The sequence below is a fragment of the Drosophila rhopaloa genome, unplaced genomic scaffold (assembly GCF_018152115.1).
Source record: "Drosophila rhopaloa isolate 14029-0021.01 unplaced genomic scaffold, ASM1815211v1 contig_3, whole genome shotgun sequence".
Taxonomy (NCBI): Eukaryota; Metazoa; Arthropoda; class Insecta; order Diptera; family Drosophilidae; genus Drosophila; species Drosophila rhopaloa.
The window spans coordinates 14411670-14436018 of record NW_025335123.1 but is presented as its reverse complement, the minus strand read 5'-3'; the positions used below and the strand labels follow the sequence as shown (position 1 = coordinate 14436018).

The window sequence follows — 24349 nt, the reverse complement described above, 5'->3', positions numbered from 1 at the left end:
CGAATGAACCACAAAACGTGAAGCTCCCCCTTTTGTGTGTGGGTTAATTTGATTTTAATTATGAACGAGGACACGACCAGCAGTCCCGTTTTGCCTGTTTGCGGTTAATCAACTGTCCATGGCATAAATATTTTGATTGCCACAAATGCGCCAATGGCCACGAAGGCAAAAGCCAGGCCTTATGCCTTTGACAGGCCCGAAAATGAGACGCCACTGCCGGCGATGCCGCAGAAATGACAATTAAAAATAATTTGAAATGCAGACGGTAGCTGGGGGGAGCTAGTAACTGGGAGCTGGTAGCCCGGGGCACCCGAATACCCGGAGCCATAGACATAGACGTAGATGGAGCCCGGCAGCAGCAGCGCATTTCATTAAAATTTCAAGTCGACTCAACTTTCGAGCACACACAGGAGGACAGCACTTGACAACAAGAGCCACCGCCAGCCCAACTGGCAGCTGCCCCACCAGGCGGTCCTCCATCCATTTGCCACTCCACATCCCTCCAATCCACATCCCTCCCCTCCACATCCCTCCACTCCACATCCCACCACTCCACATCCCTCCACTCAGAATCCCCTAGCTCAACGGAAGCGCCATTTAAAATTAGTGAAAAAAAGTTAAAGCCCGAACGGAACGAGCAGACAACATGAGCTGCCCCGCAATTAAGTGGAAGCGAAGCCCTGGGCGGAATCGGCCCTTAAGAATCGACTAGCGGATATCCTGGAAGTAACCCTAATCATTTAATAATTTAGTCTGTCTTTCAAGAGCCATATTAACTATGTGTATATCTATTTTAATGATGTAACCTCCTCAAACATTTTTAAAAAATATTATACTCATTTTTTTTATGGCAGGTTCAAGTATTTAATGAACTGAGTTGAGAAAGGTATGCCATTCCAAAATATATTTTTACTTAGTCAAATGACTAAGACCTTTTCTTACAAACACTTATATTTCTTCAACTTTCTGAAAATATGTTTTAGACAAAATAATTAAATTTCTATAAACTTTCTAAAGCTGAAATACTTTTAATGGGATTTTAGAGCTTTTAAGATAAAATGATAGGCCCGTAGATTGGGTCAGACCAACTTACCTTTTTTGAATGTAAAAAAATATTCTTATTAGATGGATAATCAAGAATAAAATCTGCATCATCTATTGACTATAACGTTGTATATATTGCAAAGTATAGTTTGAAGTTTGAGTTTTATAGAAATAACTGATCATAGTAGATTAATACGCAAGCAAAGCCCAAATATGTGGTATCTAGTCGTGGCCATCGGCGTGTCATAGATACCCTGCCATTGGCCAAACATCTGCAGGGTAGCATTCCATGCTCATGCCGGGTGTAGGAGATTGTAGCCATTTGCCTCAGATGAAATTCAAAACGTCCAGCCAAGTGCTGGCTGCAATTTCCCCTCTTTTCCCCTTGGACCCTCCGACTTTGGCTCCCTGGCTCCAGGATTCCGCTCCATTGCTCCTTGCGCTCCCATTCGCAGCTCGTCCTTTGCACACATCGCAGTCATAGTCGTAGTAGTTTGGGATCCTTGCGCCCACATGGTTGGTGAGGGTGTAGGTCTTTATGGGTCTTTAACCGAACCGAATCGCCTGAGTGGCTCTGGTCGGTTCGATTTTATGGCAGCCCGCAAATCGATGGAGTCTGGCGGAGTCTGAAACGTACTAAAATTAAAAATTCCAAAATGCCAATTGGCAAAATGCCCCGCCCCAATGGAAAATGCATATTCGAGTGACTTTGCTTTTCGTGTGTATTTCTCATTTGGTTTCGGTTGCAATCGTTCTTAATATTGAATTTCATTTATTTCGGGTTAGCATGCACTCGCCTAGTTGCCAGCTATCGTTAATCAATAATCGGTAATCGGTAATTGGTTATCGCTTGCCTTTTTACTTTTGAGCGTTCCATTGCCATTCGTTTCGTTTGCTTTCAATTCGGTTCGTTTCGTTTGGCATGCTTTATTTCTTAAACGCACACACACACACACATATCAGTTTAAGTTAGGTTTTAATTATAACTTAAGGTTAATTAACAATCACATTTACTTTTTTTTCTTATCTTTTCGATCGACACAAAAAAAAAATCTGCACGCATTACCTAACTTTTATATTTGATTTACGAGTAGTGTTTTTTTTTTTGTTTGTTTTTCTTTTTTGGTTATTCATTTATAATATTCATAATATTTTCTCATTGGCATTCTCGCTCGCCCATCGGGGTTAATTGTCAATAAAACAATTTGAACAAACGTAAACAACAAAAGTGGTTAATCGTTAGCCAGGGATTATGTTCCACCTATAAACGACCCCTTCACTATATCCGGGGCATAGTTAATTCCTACTACTTACACTATAACGCGCCACTTGCAGTGCACTTTCATTATTATTCCGTCTTTGTCTGGCTTAACTTCTAAGAATTCGCTTTTAAGGAGTTAAGTTTTGTTCTATATTTTATCAATGCTGTATATATGTGGATATACCGTAAATGTGGGGACAAATATACCGGAAATGTCCACGTTCTGCATTCATCTAGGTTGCCAATTTGCTTAAGTCTATCGTTAGTTATTAAGTTCTCATTTGCTTGGAGTTGAAGTCCTCTTTTCGTCTAATTTCTCCTTACACACACACGAAAAAAATATACATACACATATATATATATATATATATCGACTAGGACTATAACTATTTTTGCTTTATTGTTTAAAAGGTTACATAATTCTGCAGTAATCACCATATTGGCATTGTATAAATTGTTCGTTTCTCTTTGTAAATTGTGTTGGCTTGCTACAAAAGTTCGGCACATTTGATTTTGTCAAGTGAATTGTGTAATTTGCGAAACACGAATATCGAAATATCGACGATATTTGGGTGTGTTCTGTGTCCGGAATTTGATTTGGGTTGCTAACTGCCTTTCTAATTATCCTCTTGCCCTGGGAATTTGAAAATTAAAATGTGGGAAACTAGTACGTAAATTGGTGTACTTAAGGTGTGCAGATTTCTACTAAGTTTTGTTTTAGAAAAGTTAAAAGGCTTTGCACATGGTGTTATGCCTTTCAAATTTCAAAATTGTTATTTAAAATTAATTTGATTTCATCGAAATTCCCTTAAAGAAAACCCCTTTTTAAAGGCAATTGATACTTTTGAAACCAACTGTGACTTCCTTTCTGCTAATTAAAACTCTATACACTCAACCTCAATGGGGATCCGGACACAGGACACACTTTGATGTTATTGGCTGCCCATGAAGTTGCCAATCGAACCCAAATAAATGTACTACAATTATGCCCTTTCTGCGGTTGCTGCTGGTATGAAATTACCATTTTTGGCGCTGTTGTTGTGTGTGTAAATAATTAGCCTAATAAATTATGCATCGTTACATATCGGTAGTTACTTTTTTATATTTAATGCGAACCTCGATCCGTTTCGTTTGCCTATGTATATCGCATTTCATTAGTTATATATGTATGTTCGTATGCAGATTCTATCGTATTTGTATTTGTATTTGATTTGACTTTTTTTTAGTTCTGTTTTTGTTTCGCTTTATTGTAGTTATAGACATTGAAATACTCGATAGCCGCAACCCCCCCAAAATGGAGAGAGAAGTGGAGCGATTGGGTGGTAAATGGTGGATGGTAGGTGGGGTGGCGGGAGGGGGGTTGGAGAGGCTGCCAGCCGCAAAAAGACAAACAATTAATTATGATTTATTTATATTAATCGCATTTAATTGTTATTATTCGTTATATTCGTAAATCAACAAACAGTAAGTGGAAAAAGTTTCTCTCTATTTAGTGTATATTTAAATTTAAGTTTTGGTTGAGAACGCGGTTTTGCCACAGTTTTTTTTGTTTTATCTGGGATTTCGGGGTTACCCTAGTAATCCTTACAAGCTAGTCGGCTCCGTCTCTCGCGGGAATCTCTATGAGATCCGATGAAAAAAAACGCGGCAGACGCACTGCACCGCTCCGTAATCCTTCTTACCTTCTTACTCTTAATCTCACCCAATCTCTTAACTGCCATTCACGTCCACGATGGGAAGGGTATGGGTGTGGGCATGCATGCCGTTGGTTAGCCCATTGCTGCCGCTGCCGAACTGCGTCGATGTCTGCGAGGGCGGCGGGGAGGCGGGCGGCGAGGCGGGTGGTGTCAGGGTGGTGGGCTCTTCCCCGCCGGTCACCACCACGGTGACCACCTTGCCCATCCCGTTCCCATTGCTGACAATTCCCATTGGTTGCTTGCCATTTGCAGGAGGGGAGCAGGCGGTGGCCTCCAGGAGCGGTGGTGGTGGCGGCGGCGGCGGTGGCAGGCTGTCCAACTGGTTGGACTCGATGAGCGTGTAGTCGCCCAGCTCCTTGATCTCCTCCGTGGATGGTGGCGCCGGCAGGCTCATCAGGCTGTCGTAGTTGCCCTCAGCCTCCGTTTCGATTTCGTGATGTGCAGTTTCTTCCAACTGCTGCGATTCGACTAGTGATGCTGACTCCTTATCCGACACGAAATGGGTCTGAACCAGATCTGGTCTGGCATCGACTGGGAGTTCTTCCTTGGATTCGGGCTTAGCTTCGATTTGGTTAGCTAGTTCTATTTCGGGCTGAGCGTCATCCTTAAATGGTTCGTCTTTTGGTGGAGAGACTTCCACTAATGGTGGAGTCACTACCTCTTTTGGTAAAGTCACTTCCTCTTTTGGTAAAGTCACCACCGCTTTTGGTAAAGTCACTACCTCTTTTGGTGAAGTCACTTCCTCTTTTGGTGGAGATACTTCCTCTTTTAGTGGACCAACCTCATCTTTTGGTGGAGCTACTTCCTTTTTTAATAGAGCCACTTCTTCTTTTGGTAGAGTCACTTCCTCTTTTGGTAAAGTCACTTCCACTTTTGGTAGAGTCACTTCCACTTTCGATGGAGATACTTCCTCATTAGATGAAGCCACCTTGTCTTCTTTGAGTTGAACCTCTGTCACCTTAGCCGGGATAGCTGACTTTTCTGGTGGAGCCTCTGCCTCTTTGGTCTCACCCTTCTTTACCGAGTGAACCTCTGCCTTCTTCTCGGTCACTTGGCTTGAGCCTAGAGCCTCAGCTGATTTACCAACTTCTTCCTCTGACTTTTCAGGTTTCTCCACCTCCTGACCTTGATTTTGGCTTGGGCTTATCGAAATGGGCTTGGCTGTGGGCGAACTGGTGACATAGCCGGGCTGATCGATGACATAGAGCTCCTGGTTGCCGTAGGAGTACCGCTTGTTGGAGTCACTCGACGAGGTGGAACTGAGGTCCGATTGCGAGAGGCCAGTGCGAGCCAGATCGGAGTGGGTTTCGTCGGCCTGCTGGGCCAAATCCTCGGCTACATGCTCCTCGGCCTCCTCGATGAGGTGCAGGGGGGCAGGATGGCCGGCGACGAAGTCCTGGGGCGGCGCATGAATCTGCACCTGCTCGTGGCTGCACGGTGGTAGACTCTTGTCGAGCAAGTGCCCCCCGTTGGGCGCCAATTTGTTGTCGAAGGGCAGTTCGGTGGCGTCCAAGGTCACGCCGGATTGATCCCCGGCCAACTGCTTAGAGTCGATGCCACGGGCCACCTCCACCACAAAGACGCCATCCTTTTCCGAGTGCATTTTCGTCTCCCGGGCATTGCGCGAAATGTCCTGCGAAAAGGAAGAAGGTTCATTGAAATCGATGGCATGTGGCCATATGCAAGGCATATTAGTTAGAGGGTGCAGGTTTCTCACACACAACAAAAACACACATCCAGCTACAACATCAAGGATACGAGATTGAAATGGGAGAGAGGGGCGGGATGGGCAAAATGGAGAGTGGCGAGTGGAGAAAGTGGTGAAGGATGGGGAGAAAAGAGGGCGAAAGGGGGCAGAGTGGGGCGACAGAGCGGACAAATCGGATGGCTGCCATGCGGAAAGTGTCGAAAATTGCATTTGCATATGCTTGTGGCACACATACGCCCCAAGGATACACCATCACACACACACTGGCACACGCAGGTACACACAGGCGCACACTCACACACTTAAGTTGACAAATAGACGACACCGGGCTGTTGTTCGGACTCAAATCTGGCCCTTGTTCGCTGTCTCATGGCCCGCAGGTGCCCATTGATGTGCCAGGACCACCACCCAAGGACATTCAAGGCCAGGACAAATGAACAAGTGGGAAAGTTGTTCCCCAAAGTGTCAGAGGGTTAGAGTGCGGCAAATAAAGTACTCACTTAAACACGAAAGGTTAAAAAACACAGAAACAGTGTAGTGCAAACAGAAACTCAAGATATTTCAAATGAACTCAGGAAGCTAAAATGCATGTAACATAGGTTAACCTAATAACTCCCCAATGGGCAGCTTAAGTGGATTAAATTTAAAAATTAATTGTAATTTTTCCTCCCAAAACTAGATCATCATTTAGCACAGTCTCTTTGCATTAAAATAAGAATAATTAGGATATAAAACACTACGAGAAAGAAAGTAGGTGTTTCCAATAGATTATTGATTTAATACATTCCTGAAAACTTAAATTAAGTCATAATTTAGTCAATCAGTGCCTTTTTATTTTGGACATAACTTGAAAGAAATATAAATCAACGATGGATGCTCCAAGTTCATCGTAAACTACTTGGATCAAATAAAACCAAATATGTTGGTGCGTTATATGTGTTGGTTAGGAATGCATCAAGAATGTAAGTTTTGCTAAGGAGAAAAGCCCTCCAAGTTTAAAATTACTTGTACAGACAGATATATAATCAAAAAATGACTTATTGGATGCAATCGATTCGGAACTAGAAGATAGTCGCTTTCCGGATAGTCGTATTTCGGGAGTGTGTAAGCCAAGGCAAGATGATTGGATGGACAGGCACCAAGCACAGCGAACTAACTACGACAACATCCAGGAGTGTCGAGCAGAGAAGAGAGAAAGAGGAGGACACAACTAGACATCCCGACAAGAGATGGCGCCGGGGCAAAACGGAGACGGGCTGATCGGATAACTAACGAACTTACGTGGCGCTCCTCGGTGACAACAATCAGATGATTATCTTTGAGCGTTATCTTGGTGACGGAGCCACAGGGAGTAAAGCCGCCACGGCCATCGCCATCGCCATCGCCGCCACCAGAGCCACCAATTGAGCCACCACCACCACCCACATGGCTCACCAACTTGCCGTCGAATCGAAACTCGAGGCGCTCCAGACCAGGCGACAGAAAATGGCCTTGACTGCCTTCAGTTGGGGGCATGGTTGTGGGCGGTGGGTGGTGGTCTGGGCGTGGACGTGGGCGTGGGCGTGGCAGTGGGGAGGTGGAGGTGGTGGCGCTGGCGGATGCAAATGCCGAGCCAGATGATGAGAATGACGACGATTCTGACTGCAAGAGGCGAATAGAGAGAGAGCAGGCTCTTTACTTAACTGGAATGCGAATGCAATTCACGCACACACTCCGGCGCTTTCACACACTCTTTGCTCGCACACCATCAAAGGGCAAGAAAATTTCATTACCAGCCAAGGGAATTCATTTCCATTTCAAGTCAACTCGAGCTCCATTTAAACTTGAACCCTAACCTTTGGCAACAGCTTACTGATATGCCATTTCTACTATACTTGTCTAAGATTTTAATATTTTCTTTAATTCAATTCAAGCCTGTATTTCAGCATTCATTAAGATCTGCTTTTTATAATATGTTAATAAGCTTAAGCTTAGTCTTAGGCCTGATTTACTAATAAACATAAAAAACAAAGGTAAGCCGAAAGTATTTTTATACAAAATAAGCCAAAAAGTTAATTGTATAAAGAAAGTTTTACAATGGAGTACTTTTGCTTGATAAATTCTAAGATCATCTAAATGATATATAAACCCTTAATTTTATTTACTGATTTGCTAATTCAACATTAATTTTTTATTAGGTTGTTTGAAGATTATAAAATGGTCAGTGGTTTTGGTTTTCATTGTTTTCATTGGCTGACAAACCTTTAGTTTAGCCACTGTTCTTTTGTTGTATTAACTTACTATGTATGAGTTGAAATATTTTAAAATGATTCAGTGGTTTTGGCTGACGAAACTTTAGTTAAGCCACTGTTCTTTTGTTATATTGACCTTTTCCTCACTGGAAACCGCAGAATCGTCATTAATTTTGGCCTTTCAGCTCTCAAATTCATTTTGCACCGGAAATTTCAGCTATTGTTTAATTTTCTTGAGAGCAAGTGCAGCGGACAAGTGCATCCAAGAGGTGGCATGGTCGGTGGGGAAAAGTTGAAGACACTCTCAGATGGCACTTGCGCTTAAATTTAAATTTCCATCAAACGAGGGGGGCGGTGGAGGTTTCAAGGGTGGGTGGGTTAAAAGTGGGCTGTTTTTCAAGAGGCGGGCATTGGCTTATATTCAGATATTCGCTACGAACTCACCTCGTTCTTGGAGTCCTGGCCCTGTTCACTGTCGTCGCCTTGGGCGCCACCCGATCCCGTTCCTGCGTTTTTGCTGAGCACATACCTGCAAAGGGGGATGGAGTGAGACGGGGTTAGTGTGAAAGCGAGATGGTGAGTGGGGGAGAGGGGAGGGGGTATGTCTTTGGGCCAAAGGCGCCAAAGTTGTTAAGCAGTCGACGCTTTGCCGCAGCTTTTCGGCGCCGCGCAGCCCAGAGTTTCAAAAACCAATGCATTTCTAATGATGCCGCGACTGAAATTAACATTTTGTTGCCTACTTTGCGGCCGTCTGCAATTACCAAGGCGATGCTCTGACTCCATAAGAAGCCACAAGGGCTTAAATGGCACGTCTACCCTTAAAATCTGATTACGAGAATCCATACATTACATTTCAAACTCACTCAGATTAAAGCTTAAGTTATGGTTTTTCAAAAGTCCGTAGAGCCTTTACGAATTTATCCATTAGCTATTCTATTATTGCTTTTTTCTTTAAGTTAAAATATATTTTAGACAGGATTTTATAAAAAATTGTTTTGCTTTTGTTAAACTTTAAAAATAAATGTTAATGCGATTTAAGGTTTAGTTGTATCATGTTCCAAATCCCTAATTAATAAAAGAGTATGTACAAAAAGTACATCCAAATGCTTAGCACATTTTTTGGCAGTGGTATTTAATACTAATCTTTCAATACTTATCTATAAATAGAAAAAAGTTTATCCATAAAAATTTATTTATACTATTGTTAGTCGGATTTCAGTTTATTTGAAACCCTCTGAGTACCAATCTCTACCAAAAATACAACACACTACATTTTAAGGTCGAACATAATCTGCTAATGTGTGCTGCCCGGAAATTCCTCAAGTTGGCTTCGAAAACACCATAAATATTATTAGCACATCCATGGGAGAATTCCGTGGGTGAGTGAGTGAGTGAGTGAGTGCGTATCTGGCGAAAGTATCCCATTGTCGTTGGCCCTGGGAAAAGGGCCTTTGTAGCTCTCGTAATGCGATTGGCACTCAACAAATTTCAAGTTGGGTAGCCGCCGAAACGAGCCACACGCACAACTAATTTCTCGTCTCAAGAGTTTATTGTGCAATTTCCTTCTAGACACCAACTCACGCACACACAGTCACAATGTCCTGCCCGGCAGACGGGAATAAGGCAAATAAATTGTGTGTTTCCTTTTTATTTCGACGTTGGCTTTTCACGGCACCTTTTTTGGGGTAACGAGTGGGGGGGTGTGGGGTTTTGGGGCAACAAACTGGCAACGTTTGCGGTTGCCATTTGCCGCTTTATGCGTTTTTCCTGCGGCAACCTCAGCCGAAAAGCGGGAAAATCGTGGAAATGAGGCAAAAGCAGGGGCGCAGAAATCACCTTGCCAAAGCAGCTGCCTTGTTAGCTCCTGGCATCTACATCATCTGTAGATCTATGTGAATCAGGATGTGTGTGTGAATGAGGATGTGTGTGTTTGTGTGCGGCGACTTCCGTTTCCGGCCTTGCCGATTCTCGATTCCGCCGCCTTGATTTGTTGCGCCTTCAGTTTTCTCTCAACGTGACACCACCCACAGTCACCCAGTTCCCCAGTCACTCTCCGCTTTTATTTGGCCTGGCATTTAGTGCCCCAGCTTTATATATGTATGTACACAGGGGGAAAAACCATATAGTTTCATTTGGTCAGCGATTGTCTTCACATTTCTGCAATAGGCCATTATTGATAAGCTAATTGCCATTAACCCAATTAAAGAACAGTTCTTTAAAGTCCCTAACCACAAAATATATTTTACAGTTTATACAAAGGCAAACAAATATAAGCAACTTGAGGATAAGTTCAAATAATCCTTGCACAATGTTATTAATTTTATAAGTACTCAACAAAATACTAATAATACATTATATATAATGTATACTTAGCCGATAGGATTACAAATGTGGCGGCTTTAAGAAAAGCACTCTGAAAGTAGTGATTCAATAGAGCAAATTAACCAAAATAAAATAACAAGTTATGCAGCTATTCCACACCTTTTTCTCGCGGTGTGCATATTCGTATTTATATAAAAAACCCACAACTTGAGAAGCAGCAGCTTCGCCAACAGCTTTCAACCCAATTCGTGGCGTGCCCAAGATTTATGTATGGGCCAGGATGCGGGCGATAAAGGATGTGCGTCCCTGGCATTGCTCTCAAATTGCCACCCAGCCACCCACCCAGCCACCCACCCAGCCACCCACCACCCACAAGCCACCCACCACCACCACTCCGTCACAGATTTGTCAATGTTTTGTTGCTGTCTGTCGCTGGCAATGCGAATGAGAAATAAAATGCCACGAATGAAGCTGATAAATGCGATTTGCCACGCCTTGCCTGCAGCGAGCGCCGCGGGAAATGCTGGGATCCGGGATTCCAGGGGGTCAGGGGTCAGGGGTCAGGTGGTTGCCCCGGCAAATTGCTTTACATTGAGTGCATTCTTCTGCCGTGCGTGGGTCGTCGCTCAAAAGTAGGCAACAAAATTCGCCCTCCTTAGAATCCTTAAAATAGAGGTTTAAGAAGGGGAAACCCAACTGGCGGGAACGGATTAGGGTTGCCCGCCACTCAGGACTCAACCCGCACCCACACACATCTGCTGTCTTTCTATTTTAAGGTGGCCTTAGCCCAGCTCATCCTTCCCCCCTCCCCCTTCTCTACCGCTGTCACTGCTTCCTCGCAATTTCTTGCAATTATTTTTGATTTGTGTGGGACATTGCCGTCTAAGCTGATTAAGCGCCACACGAGGCGTAACCAATTAGCTCAGCCAAATGGCTAAGGAGCTCAGGATAAGAGAGCACACTGTCTGGGTACAGTTGGCCTCGAGAATGATAGTTAACAGGGAGGGGGGGTGGATTGTGTGGAGGGATGTTAGAGTTAAGTGGTCCTCAATTTCTCCCTCAATTCAAGAAGGTTCAATAACTATCAGAGGACTGAAGTTGACAGGCGGCACTTTTGAAGTTTAAAAAAAAGGAATTTCTATGCACTTTAGAGCCACTCCTAATGAGATTATCTCCTATAGAGTAACTTCAAGCTTGATCAAAAAAAAAACATATAATTGCCAACCATTTATATATTTACTAATAAAATTAATATAAGTACCCCCTTACTAAGAGTTTTCATATTTTTTTTAAACTTAGATGACTTTAAATGTTATTTAAAGGTCATTCTTGTTGGAATTAAATAGATTTATAAATAATAAAATAAAATCCCTTTTAAAAATTCCTATTCTGATATTTTTATGTTGATATTAAAATATGCACAACTCTGAATAAACAGTCCTCTATAGTTGGAAATTTTTTGTTCCTTTAGAATAACTTTGTGTATATGTATTAGATTTTGATAGGGCTTTAATTTACTTACTTTACAGCGCAGTACATGGACACCAGCAGAGCTGAGGGCAAAATGACAATGATGAGACCCATGGAAACGGCGAAGAGATTGAAGAATCCTGCAACACCGAAAAAGCAACAAATGTGGCAGGGGTTAATAAATATATATTTCATACAAATAAGAGACCCGAACTCACCATCGTAGTCGGCCAGAGGATCTTCGGCGAGGGCAGTGGCATTTGCAGACCTGCCACTTCCACTGGCCATCAAAGGAGCCATTGCCGAGGCAGATCCCGACCCGGAACCCGATCCCGATCCCGATCCGGATCCACTTTCATACCGCTGGAGGAGCGTGGCATTGAGCATCTCCGCCGAGGGCAGCTGTTCGCGGTGCAAGTGGTTGGCGGACTGGTGGTGCGGCAGGTGGCTCAGGCTCAGGCCATGGCCCTGACCCACCTGGCGGTGCGAGGGACTCTCGAAGGGATAGGAGCCCTCCACGCCATCGAAGCCGCCGCCGGCGCCATCGTCGATCAGGTCGCCGCCATACTGAATGGAGCTCTCGATCACATCCGGTTCGCTATCGATGCTGTTGCTCTGGATGTCGTTCTCGTAGATCCCAATGCCGTTCTGGCCCAGTTCGCCGGGCATGTAGTCGATCTCCTTCAGCTCGATCTGCGGCGGCAGTTCCCCGATCACGGGCACTCCAATGGCCAGATCCGGCAGCACCGCCGGCTGGATGATGATGTCCTGCTGTTGCAACTGTTGCTGCTGTTGCGGTGGTGCGGCCGTGCTGCTCCAGCCCTGCGGCTGCTGCTCCACCTCGATGACGGACTCACCCACATAGGTCACGTCCAGCGGTGGTGCACCATCGCCACTGCTCGACGATGATGACGACGACGAGCTGCGAAAGATCTTCAGTGCATCAGGATTGTGGTGCGACAGTGGCGACAGGATGATGTCCTCCTCGGAGATTTGTTTCGGGGACTGCTGCGACTGCGACTGCTGCTGCTGCTGCTGGGTGTCCATCACATAGCTGGCGGGGAAGAACTGGTTCTCCAGCTGGAACTTCCGCTGCTGCTCACCCACCGGCACCACCGTGGGCAGCGACTCACCCACCTTGACCTCCGTGTTCGATATGTAGAAGATCGTGTCCGAGTCGCGATCGATGCTGGGCTTTCGCGGCGGCGGCGGTGGTGGCGGAGGCGGTGGGCGTGGCAGTGCCACTGCACCACCGCCCTCCTTCAGATCGGCCATGAACAGCTCGTCGGCATCCTGAACGGACTGCGGTGGGCGTACGGGGGGCGGTGGTGCGGCGATCGCATCCGAGTTGCGGAAGGTGAATATGGGGTTGATGTGCTCGCCACTGGAGGAGGATGAAGAGGAGGAGGAGGCACTGGCACCACCCGACTCCGCGCTGCTGTTGTCCGCACCACCGTCGATGATCTCCACCACCAGGACCTCGTCGCCGGGCTTGCCCTGCTTCTCGGCCACCAGCGAGGGCTGCCTGTAGGAGAACTCCAGATCCTCGCTCTCGCTGCCAAATGCCTCGGACACATTGATGTGGATCTCGATGGCCGCCGGCTCGGGCTTGCCCACAGCTGCACCACCCGATGCCGGCTGCGTGGACACATCCGCCCGATCGATCACATACTGGGTGAACCGCTCCTGTGGCATCGGCATCTGCAGTAGTCCACGCGGCGGCTTGGTGGTGCCCATTTCCAGCGGAACCTGCTGCGGTGGTGCATAGAAGCCCTCGCTGTCCCGGAAATTCGTCGATGCCACTATGGAGTCCACCGTGGAGTCGTACACCTCGATCTGTATGTCGGAGATCTTCGACTCGGTGCGCGGTGCTGATTGTTGTGGTGGTGCAGCCAGCTCGGCACCACCAACCACATGGTTGCTCACGGGCAGGCTGGTCTGCAGCTCGGGCACCTGGAACACGGTGGTGGACAGCACCGAGGAGGCGGCTCCTGCTCCGGCCGGTGGTGCGTGGGTGGTGCTGGGGAGCTCGGGTATCTGCTCCAGCAGAGCGGTGGGCGCCAGAATCTCCACCAGGCGGCCATTGCGCAACTGGCTCTCGATGGAGGCCACGTGCTGGTGGTTCGCCGGCTGCGGCTTCTTCAGCGGATGCACCACACTGAAGGTCTTCTCGCCCATGAAGATCGGTCCCAGATAGCCATTGTGCACGGGCAGCAGGGGCGTGGCCGGGGGCGGTGGTGCCTGGCTGGTTGCAGTGGTGGTGGTGGTGCTGCTGGTTGTGGGTATCCTCTCCATCTCCGTTTCAATGGTGGGCGTGGCCATGGTGGTGGATGGGAAGTGCTGCTGCTGCAGCTGCTTCTTCTTGGTCAGCTTGAGGCCATCGTGGCCACTGTCCAAGGGTGGGGCCACCGTGTGCTCCAAGTCCAGCAGCTGCACCACCTGGATCTCCTTTTTGGAACCCTCTTTGCTTGGTGGTGCTGATGTCTTATTTACTGATCTCCCAATTTCAATGGTTGCGGTTTCAGTGGTGCTCTCTTCAGTGGTTCTAATTTCAGTGGTAATCCTTTCGGTGCTGCTACTTCCAATGGTGCTTCTTTCACTGGTGCTACTTTCAGTGGTGCTACTTTCAGTGGTGCTACTTGCAATAATTCTCCTTTCAGTGGTCCTTTTTTCAGGGGTTCTTCTTTCCGAGAGACTACTTTCACTAGTGGTACTTTCAGTGGTACTTTTTTCAGTGGTGCTACTTTCAGTGGTACTCCTTTCAGTGGCTCCCCTTTCAGTGGTGCTACTTTCAGTGGTTCCCCTTTCAGTGGTGCTACTTTCAGATGCTCCACTCTCAGCTTTTTTATCTATTGGCACTTGTTCAGCCGCCTTTAATTCTTCGGTGGCTTTTGGCATTTCGGTGGTGGTGGTGGTGGTGCTGGGCCTTGGTGGGTCCTTAGTGGTAGCCAGTGGTGCATGCTTCCCTTCCCTGGTGGTGCTGGCGTCCATCAGTGTCGGCGTGTTGCCCTGCACCCCGATTTCCAAATGGTGGTGGTGGTGCTGCTGCTTTTGCCCCCCCACCGCTGCACCACCGGCTGTGGGTGCCGCCCAGCCACCACCGCCCAGTGTGGTGGCCAGTAGGAGTACCATCCAGAGGCCACGCCCCCTGCCGCCCACTAGAGCCGACATGTTGCTGTCGGGAATTTTGCAGCTGGCTATGTTGCCCCTTCTTTTGATTACGCTTTTTGAGAACGAGAAATTCACTTGAATCTTCTGTTTTGGCTGCTCCTGTTTTGTTATGTAAATTTAGTTTTGATTCTGCTTGGCTAGCGAAAAATATTTTCACTGTTGCTGCTGCTTGTGTGTTGCTGCTGTTGCCGCTGTTGCTGCTACTTCTGCTGTTGCTGCTACTGCTGCGAGTGTGTTGCTGCGGTTGCCTTTGGCACTTAGTTTCCCCCTTCGCTCATCTTGTTGTTGGCACTTGGCATTGTGTTGTGGCTCTTGAAAATGCAACTCGGCAACGTCGTCATCAACGTCATCGTCCGCTTCGTCATCTTTATTATTATCATCGGCGTTGTCGTGCAATGTTGCTGCTGCAGCTGTTGCAGGTCGCATTCATGTTGCTGCTGTGGCTGGTGTTGCTGCTGCTGCTGCTGCTGCTGCTATTGTTATCGCCGCTGCACTTGTGGATGTTGCCGTTGTCGCTGCGGCCATTTTCTGCGGCTGCAGCGCCGCCTTTACCGCAACTCACTGCCGGCGGCTTGGTGGTCTTTGTTGGCTTAAAAATATACACTGCCCGAAAAAATGGGGAGCGAGTGAAGGACGACCTTTCTTTTCCTCGGTCTCCAACGTTCCTATGTTGCTGCTGCACTTGCTAATGCCACAGTTGTGGCTGCTGCAGCTGCGATATCTTCGTGTTGCAGCCTCCTTCGATCTGTTCACCCGGTTTCCTCTTCCGTCGCTCCAATGCTTCCTGAATGGAAATGAAATTTGAAATAACGAAATCGGCAAGAGCAACAATTTAACTGATTGTTGTTGCCGCTGCATTGCATTGCACAATGGCAAATCCAATGAAACTAATGAAGCAACAGCAATACGGCAAACGAGAGGCAAGCTGTTAAAGGAAAATGTGAAAAGTGTTGCCAAGATGCAGTGTCTGAAATAATCAGGAGGATGTGGAAAAATAAAAAGAATGTAAAGGAAAGAAAAGAAAAGAAAAAAAAAAGAAAAGAAAATAAAAGAAAAGAAAGGAAAGAATAAAAATAAATCTGAGGAGGAATAAGTCAAACGGCCTTAAATTGTTCCCTAGTCGAAGGCATAAATGTGTTTATCTACCAACTATTTTATAATAATAATCATAATATAATATGCTGAAAGTCAAAAGTCCCAGTGGATTTGTATGTGATTGGTTCGGGTATTTTAAACAATAATTTTTCATCTGTAACAAAAATTAGGCAACTCTGTAAAAAACAATCTGAACAGTTTTTGAACATAAAATTGAATGTTAAAATGTTATAATTTCAGTTAAATTAAAAAAAAAAATTAGTTTATATTGCCATTAAATAACCTTTAAATGGTTTTAAACTAGCATATTCGTTTTTCTCGATATAAAACGATGCTGGTTTAGCCTCATTTTCAAACAAAATTCCACTACGCTCAAGAAAATTCCAACTAAAAACGTTAGCGGCCACTTGAGTATTTCATCATCAATCAAGCGGCAATCTTTTGGTTTGCCCAGCTTAATTCATTCTTTTTCCCAATTCCCCAGATATATTCCCCAAATTCAAGGCATACTTTTCGGTGCAGAGTCTTTGAAAAATAAGCCCGAAAAACTGTTGCTGCGGCCTTTATTTAATTTAGTCAACTGGCCAAGAGTATGCAGCGAAAAATTTAAGGTAAGGATTTCCTTTGAACCCTTCCAGTGGTGGTGATGGTGCGGCGACCAGACCATGCAAATTAAATATAAAGCCTACAAAATGATTCCATTTCACAGCCCTGACCCTGATCCCAAGCTGCGAAAAAAGGTTGGCTCGAGGAATAAAGGGAAAATTGGGAGTAGAAATGGGAGTAGAAATGGGTCAAAACCGCAGTGGCGGGTGGGGCACAAAAGCTTTCAATTCGCTCATCATCATGGTCATCGTAACAAGTTGCTTATCATCGCACCACCGCACCGCCCTTTGACCCTTCATTTGCCAACTATTGTGGCACATCAAAGGGGCAAAGGGGCAAAGGGAAAAGTTTGCGGCGGCAGAAAAACAAATGGACGCAAAAGAGGCGCCACACAAAAGCGGAAGCGTAATAAAGGCGTTGATAATGGCAGCCGTAATGATATGGAAGGCAAATCTATAAATACACAAATCCACATATACTGGTAGAGCCATGTTCTCTTGAATTTGCGGCAGAAAACTTAAGCCCTAATAATTAAGCAAAGAACATAACACGCATGGCGTTTTAAAGATATATATAAACTTAACAATATATTAAAATATGAGAAACTATAACTTAAATAAATAAATATAAAATAAATGAAATAAAGCCTTAAAATACAAAATGTTTGTAAAAAAAACATTAATAAGGGTTACGGTTAAAAAAAGGGTATTTAAATAACAAAAAATAAATGCTTTTTGCTTCACTTTTTACATAATATAGAGAATGTATTTCAGAGTCTCAAAAGATAATTAAATATTTAAAAACCAATAAAAGCACAAAGGAGAAAGGCACTTTGGGATAATGGAAAACCCATTCACAAATTAATAAAAAAAAGCTTTTATGGTTTACATTGAACCATTTAAAAACTACAGAACCACTTTATAAACATGGAAAACTACTTTTAGTCCTCATAAAATATGAATTAAGCACTTTATACATCAAAGACAAAATAATGCCTACAACAACACTCTGCTATTTAAATAAACAATAGAATAGAAGCCTAGGAGGTTTATATTTTAACGCCGACCGTGTTTGTTTATATACGTTTTAGACTCACCGAAAGCGAAGATATGTCTTCCGTTTCCGCTCGCCCCGCAAGGTAATCCAAGGGTCCTTGCAGAGCCCAAAAAAAGCACCGAACTTTCCACACTCTTATTTTATATTGATAGTCACTCAAAAATGTTATTATTTTGATTTTCCATTCACTTGTTTTGAGTTTATATGGTTTTTAAAATTGTTCAATCACTGTGGGCACTGCAAAAAATTATTAAAAAAAAATCTAGAAACAAGAGTACACCGAGATAAACCGCAACTGAGTTCGTAATTGTGATTACGGCGGTAACCGCATTAAAAACGCGCAGGAATCGCGCCAAATTTCGTGATGATTTACTAAGACCTCATATAGGGTTTTTTGGGGTGGGGGTTTGTATATTGCGGGGTGGAAGGGGGAAGAGGTTTTGAACGGAGAGGCGAGATTATAGACTCACTACTCCTTTCTAGAAATTAACCCGCTGAAGTTGATTATTTGGCGACCGCTGATTCTACTGCTGCTGCTGCTGCTGCATCCTATTGCTCCTAAAACCGCACGCAAACTGCGCAAATTTCGAAGCATCCTTTGCCTTAAAGGACACTCGACGACCCGGCAGTTCGGATGAATTCCAGCCGACTTTTGCCGAGCGGTACGAAGTTCGGAAACCAAAAGTGCTGGTTAACGCGGCGAAAAACGGGCGGAGAGTTTGGAGAGTTTTGCATCCAGCTGTTTTGCGGTTTGTGTCTCGACTAAACACTGAGCCACCAGCTGATGAATAAATTTGAGCTTTCTTAAAAGATTATCTGAAATATTTTCAAACATTAAAATAGAAATATATTTAAATAAAAAATATATTTTAATAGATTTAATTATGATTTTATATATTTAAAGATGTTATGTTTTGTAATCAAAGGCAACTCTGCGTATGAGTAATAAACTTGAAATCCAAAGAGCAGTGCCCATAACGCATTTTTAACAATATTTCTAATTTGTCAAAAATGCAGCAAGCGCGTGAGGTGTTTTTTTTTTAAATTTGCATACGAACTGGGACCGTCCTAATGGAATTCATATGTGTAAACGTATAATTATAAATTTAATGGAAAAAAAGGCGAAAAGAATTTGAAATTGCCAAACTAATGTTGATATCCCAAAGCACTTATATAGAAAATTGATAAGTGCATTGGGTCAGACATAAGAGCATAAGACTTAGTTATCCGATTTGGACCATATTCAAAGGGTTCAATAGTTTAAAATATCACAAATGCCTTGTTGGTACTCTAATAACTCTCATATTACCTTAATGAAACCAAATATTATATTTGTAAATCAACATACTTAAACGTATTCGTTTTAAGAATATCATAAACAACTCAATTGTCGTTATATGCATTTCTTGAAAATAAATGCTTTATTATTATATTTAATGCATTTAAATGGAGTTACACTCCGAAGAAAAACATTTCTGCATTTCTTGGTCGGGTGCCCAAAGCATTCCTTCGCATTGAATTCCTCACTTGTTCTGGGTGCCAAAATGTTTTGCATACAGCCATTTGATCATGCAACACGCATGATAATTCCCACTAATAATTCGCCAGTGGATTACGTAAACCTTTTGGTTTTCGGCCAGCTGTCTCTGGGATCTTTCTTCTGGATTGGCATGCACACTTCTTTTGTCTTTCGTGTGTACGCTGCGGAATTCGAGGCGAGTCCCCGCGGGCGACACTCCCAAATGCCTTGGTCTTCGGATCCGAGTTGGACTTCGTCTCCGTTTGATGGGTGGATAAACGCTGGACGTCGCAAGTCCAAAGCCAGGCACCGTTTGATTTCGAATTTCGGTTAGACTTGGACTCTGACAGATGTCGATTTCCTTCGCCTGAATTACTCTCTTTTCTGTGCACTGAAAAAATAATAAAATAATAATACAAATTCTAATAAAATAATCTTTAGAAAAAAATAATATTGTACTACTGGGCTTTTAGGCTTTTTACCTTTTGCGCTTTATTAATATTTCGCTTTTAAGCTTCAGGATTTTGTGCTTTTGACCTTTTGCGCTTTCGACCTCTCAGATCTACATTTCGATTTTTGTCAAATTTTTAAATAGGTAGTAACATATATTATAACCCTGTTTTGCTGTATAAATATTATTAATATTACGCATAAAATTATTATCCCAGTGTAGATATCTGTATCTGTATCTGATATTGCCCGTGGGTGACATTGCCCCAGCAATTTGGCAAGAGAATTTGCATTTTGACAAATTAACAATGCGCATTTACCTGTGGCACAACCACACACACACCCATATCTACACCCACACTCGGACCACCTGTGCCCCGACGGGTGATAGAAAACTTAATTGAATTCCCCTTTGGGTGCCTGCCCATTGAGCACATTCAATTGCTGACCTCAAAGAGATTCATTTGGCAGTTTGTTTGTCTTACGCTTTTTGTGCCCCTTTTTTGGCGGAACGCTTTCTTCTCCGCCAGCCGTTACACGTTCGAAATTCGAATCACTCCGAGGCCGGCCGCATTTATCGAGCGTAATGAGCACGCAGCCCCTAAGCCCCCCTTCCCCCGCATCACCCCCCCCTCGGATCGAGCCCCATTAACACACAAATCCAAAGCGTTTCAATTGCCCGCCGGAGTCGATGTCGAAGTTGAAGTTGAAGTTTAAGTGCGATTGCGATGGAGACTGCACACGGCTCCTGGCCTTTGGCCTCTATATTATACCCTAATCGAGCGGGTAGACTGCTGATGGCATTAAATTGACCAGTCTTACTTATTTTAAAATACTCGATATGTTAAAATGTTGAAAAGCTAAAAAGCAAAAGCATATTAATCTAATACAAAATATTACCGATCTATATCATGGTCCAACAAAAACCTTTCCAGCCAATTTGACAATATTTTTATTAAAGAGCATTTATAAGGATATAAAAAACTGCCTAAAAACCAACAGAGTTTCCTCTATATTTTAAAAATATATAAATAATTTCTTAAATTTTAAGTTTATGAAATAAATGCCCAGTGAAATTAGCCACATTTTTAATAGGCATTGTGTATTTTAAAACAGAGTTTAAAAACTCTAATGACATTTTTTAGCAAATCAAAGTTAAATTCATAAAAAAAAAGAAATAATAAAAGAAAAGTATATTATATTTTGAGATTATTTTCGCTGTGAGCATGGTTTTTTGACTGGCTTATACTAGAGTATTTCCAGAGGCTACAATATGTTTTCATTTTGGGGCTAATGCTGCATCAATCAATGACTCGACCGCCAAATGCAACGGCCACTGACGATTTTATCGGTTCGACTTGGCCCGTTCGCCGTCGCATCTTAACGGCTCATTTTAATTTGAGCGGTGCGCACTTGACGCCACTCGCAATTCGCAATTCGACGTTCGACGATCGACGATCGGGCCTGTGGAAATGCAGTCCCGCTGTTGGCAATTGCCAATTGGCCGCCCATGGCCATGACTGCAACTGCAACTGCGATTGCGACTGCAACTGCGACGACATGTTGACAACCGGCGTCGATTTATATGCGCAGCTTTTCCACGATCAGCTCACATTTTCCATTTTTCCAGGCGGCCAACGTGCCCCGCATGCCGAACCGAATCCGCTGCTAAATTTGCCCGTCAATTGCGATTCGCGATGCCAATTGAAACCGGACCGGTAACTGCAGCTTAAGCTCCTGCAGCGGATTTCAGTCGCCATCCAGCCACATCATTCGAATTGGCCTACTCGAAACGACGAAGCCAATGTCCAAGAGTCCAAGGGATAAGACATTAAGTTGCCAGTTAAGGGGCTTAGAATATAACTAAGCCAAAGGCCCTCTAAAAACGAAAACGCATCACTTAATTATAATTATTATTAAAAAGAGTTTTTATTCTACACTACTACTGTTGTATTGAGTATTGTCATTTACACTAAACAATGTTTGTTTGTAGTCGAGGTAAGTACTTCATTCCGACAAAAGTTTCGATTTAAAACTGAAGATACTCAAAAAAATAATCCCCGATTATTTTTTCGGTGAAGAGGTTTTGGTGGGGCTATTTCTTGGTCGCATCGGGATCCATGGCTTCGAAAGAACTCATATTAATGAGGGTTCTCTATCACAAATTTGTTGCAGGTCAAGAAGGCTCAAGATTCAGATTTGAAAATTCAAGGACCGGCGTTTTCGCTACTAAATGGAAAGACGTTCGTCGCGTTTCTGCAGTTTTACAATTGCACTGGGGGGAATTGGGCAACAGAGTTTCCAAACAGGTCTTTGGATTTTATAAGACTTCCGAAGTTCCTTCTAAAGTCCGATTCGCAGAACTCGACAATATCCATCGCATCGCACAAGACCAATACCAGCTCTACATCCGCAAGTAAAAACAGTAGTTCATCAGGATGTAGAAGGAGGGCCAACCATGATGATAAAGAATCTGCATCGCGGAGGATGAGGATTGGTCCAGATGGTAGTGCTTCCCAATGCCCCACTTTCTGATGATCAGCAACTGGACGAGGAGGCAATTTTTGTCACAAATATAACTCTTAAAGAGAAGAGAATGCATACTTACAATAAAGCACAATCTTTAACTCATGCCAGGAGGATTTCAACAAAATAGCCGTTCCATCACTGAAAGAAAATGAAATGATTTCATGTTAGTATGTTACAAATTCTTAGTCGCAGACAAATGCACTCAATACCAATGATAAAATCTAGGAAGTTTTTAAATTATTTTACGGAAAATTGAAGTGAAGTAACTTGTGTGAGGACAGAATTGTAAATGAAAATAAATATAAACAGATTGACTACTAAAGCAAGGCCTTTTGATCATGTAAATTTCAAAACGGGATGACATTATTAGCTAGACGTTCGATTACAGTTTCAAAAAACATTAACAAAAACAAGAAAGCCAGTCCAAAAAATATAATATATATTTTATAAAATGAATATATTTCGATTTGTATGCGTATTTGTTTAAAAAAAATTAAGCATTTTCGATTTTCCGTACAACTATATATATAAAACCATGATGCTAAAAATTGTTGATAACTATATCTCGGAGTATATACGTTTAAAAACATTTTCATTTATTATTTCTCAGCTAAAAAATTTGTATATTTAGAAAACAAATTATGATGAAATATATTTTGGTCGAAATCCTGAAAAAAAAGCTATATTTTTCAGTTTTTTAATCAAAACTCTTGGAAATAATGGTCAGATCTTGGAATGTCATACCTCGTTGAATTCGTCACAAAATTTCCAATCGATTGCAAAAATCGGTCAAAAAATGAAATTTACTAAAACCGCCTGGAATCGATTGTGTAGGTTGTCAGCTACACAGAACAGTCATTCTTTTGACTGTGCGTCTTATTTTGGCAAAGTTACAGCAAAAAACCCTTTAAAAATGTGTTTTTAATATATGTTTCTGATGGCCAAAATCCAGAAAAAAAACAGCTCGTTTTTTCAGTTTTTTAATCAAAACCCTTGGAAATCATAGTCAGATCTTGGAGTGTCATACCTCGTTGAATTCGTTACAAAATTTCCAATCGATTGGTATACTCAGCTCAAAAATTATATTTTGGAAAAAAATCAAGTGTTACCCCTTACCAGAAATGCGAAAATCGGTCAAAAAATGAAATTTACTAAAACCTACTGGAATCGATTGTGGAGGTTGTCAGCTGCACAAAACAGACATTCTTTTGGCTCTGCGTCTTATTTTGGCAAAGCTACAACGAAAAAACCCTTAAAAATTTGTTTTAAATATATGTTTTTGATGGCCAAAATCCAGAAAAAAAACAGCTCGTTTTTTCTGTTTTTAAATCAATACTCTTGGAAATAATGGTCAGATCTTGGAATGTCATGCCTCGTTAAATTCGTTACAAAATTTCCAATCGAATGGTATACTCAGCTAAAAATATTTATTTTGGGCCATATTTGGAAAAAATCAAGTGTTACCCCTTATCAAAAATGCGAAAATCGGTCAAAAAATGAAATTTACTAAAACCTCCTGGAATCGATTGTGTAGGCTGTCAGCTACACAGAACAGTCATTATTTTTGCTGTGCGTCTTATTTTGGCAGAACTACAACAAAAAAACCCTTAAAAATGCGTTTTAAATATATGTTTTTGATGGCCAAAATCTAGAAAAAAAAGCTACATTTTTTGGTTTTTTAACCAAAACCCTGTAAAATAGTGGTCATTCCTCGTTGAATTCGTTATAAAATGTATAATTAGAAAGAAAAGGGAATACATACTTACAATAAAGCGTAATCTTCAAGCCATAGGAGGATTTCAATAAAAGAGCCGATCCATCACTGGAAGATAATGATAAGATTCTTATTCTTAGTCAATTGCACTCAAAACCAATGATAAAATTTGGCAAAAAAATTTTAAAATGTACGGAAAATTATGAAGTGACTTGTGTGAAGTCTGAATTGTTAATGAAAATAAATATTCAAAGGTTGATAACTAAAGCAAGGCATTTTGATCAAATATTTCGTAGATGTTCGATTACAGTATAAAATACTTCAATTGATCAGTTACAAATAAAGGACTCATTATTTAACTCTCAATTATGTTAATAAAACTACAAGAAAGAGCAAAGAATAAATGTTCCCTAGTTTTAAGTCCTTTGCTTTTTCTCCTTCCATTAAGCCACCAATCTCAACTGACAATCGCATCT

At 42.9% G+C, this 24349-nt stretch overlaps 1 protein-coding gene and 1 long non-coding RNA gene across 5 annotated transcripts; both read right to left on the bottom strand.

Moving 5' to 3' along the window:
- Positions 1-1748: 1748 nt before the first annotated feature.
- On the bottom strand, positions 1749-18243 carry LOC108040515. 3 transcript variants are annotated; one of them, XM_017118015.2, is made up of 7 exons: positions 18132-18243; positions 17702-17898; positions 11952-15688; positions 11786-11873; positions 8386-8470; positions 6992-7351; positions 1749-5635 (listed from the first exon to the last, which is right to left on the bottom strand). In XM_017118015.2, exons 3-7 carry the CDS (start codon positions 14902-14904, stop codon positions 4016-4018), a joined length of 5106 nt encoding a protein of 1701 aa, XP_016973504.2. In that variant the 5' UTR covers positions 14905-15688; positions 17702-17898; positions 18132-18243; the 3' UTR covers positions 1749-4015. The 3 variants fall into 3 exon arrangements, with proteins under 3 accessions (XP_016973504.2, XP_016973503.2, XP_044317034.1); XM_017118014.2 differs by lacking the exon at positions 6992-7351 and having other exon boundaries at positions 18132-18242; XM_044461099.1 differs by lacking the exon at positions 6992-7351 and having other exon boundaries at positions 18153-18220.
- Positions 18244-21544: 3301 nt separating this feature from the next.
- On the bottom strand, positions 21545-24085 carry LOC108040491. 2 transcript variants are annotated; one of them, XR_001769070.1, is made up of 3 exons: positions 23926-24085; positions 22239-22297; positions 21545-22175 (listed from the first exon to the last, which is right to left on the bottom strand). It is a non-coding gene; the product is annotated as an uncharacterized LOC108040491 (long non-coding RNA). The 2 variants fall into 2 exon arrangements; XR_001769069.1 differs by lacking the exon at positions 23926-24085 and adding an exon at positions 22369-22461.
- Positions 24086-24349: the final 264 nt, after the last annotated feature.

Bases quoted from the DNA above. Each gene is read 5' to 3' on its own strand.
- LOC108040515 (XM_017118015.2), bottom strand. From the start codon at position 14,904: ATGTCGGCTCTAGTGGGCGGCAGGGGGCGTGGCCTCTGGATGGTACTC. The intron at 8,471-11,785 runs GTAAGTAAATTA...CCCCCTTTGCAG, and splicing joins TCCATGTACTGCGCTGTAAA to GTATGTGCTCAGCAAAAACG. The intron at 7,352-8,385 runs GTGAGTTCGTAG...CGCCTCTTGCAG, and splicing joins GCCAGGACTCCAAGAACGAG to TCAGAATCGTCGTCATTCTC.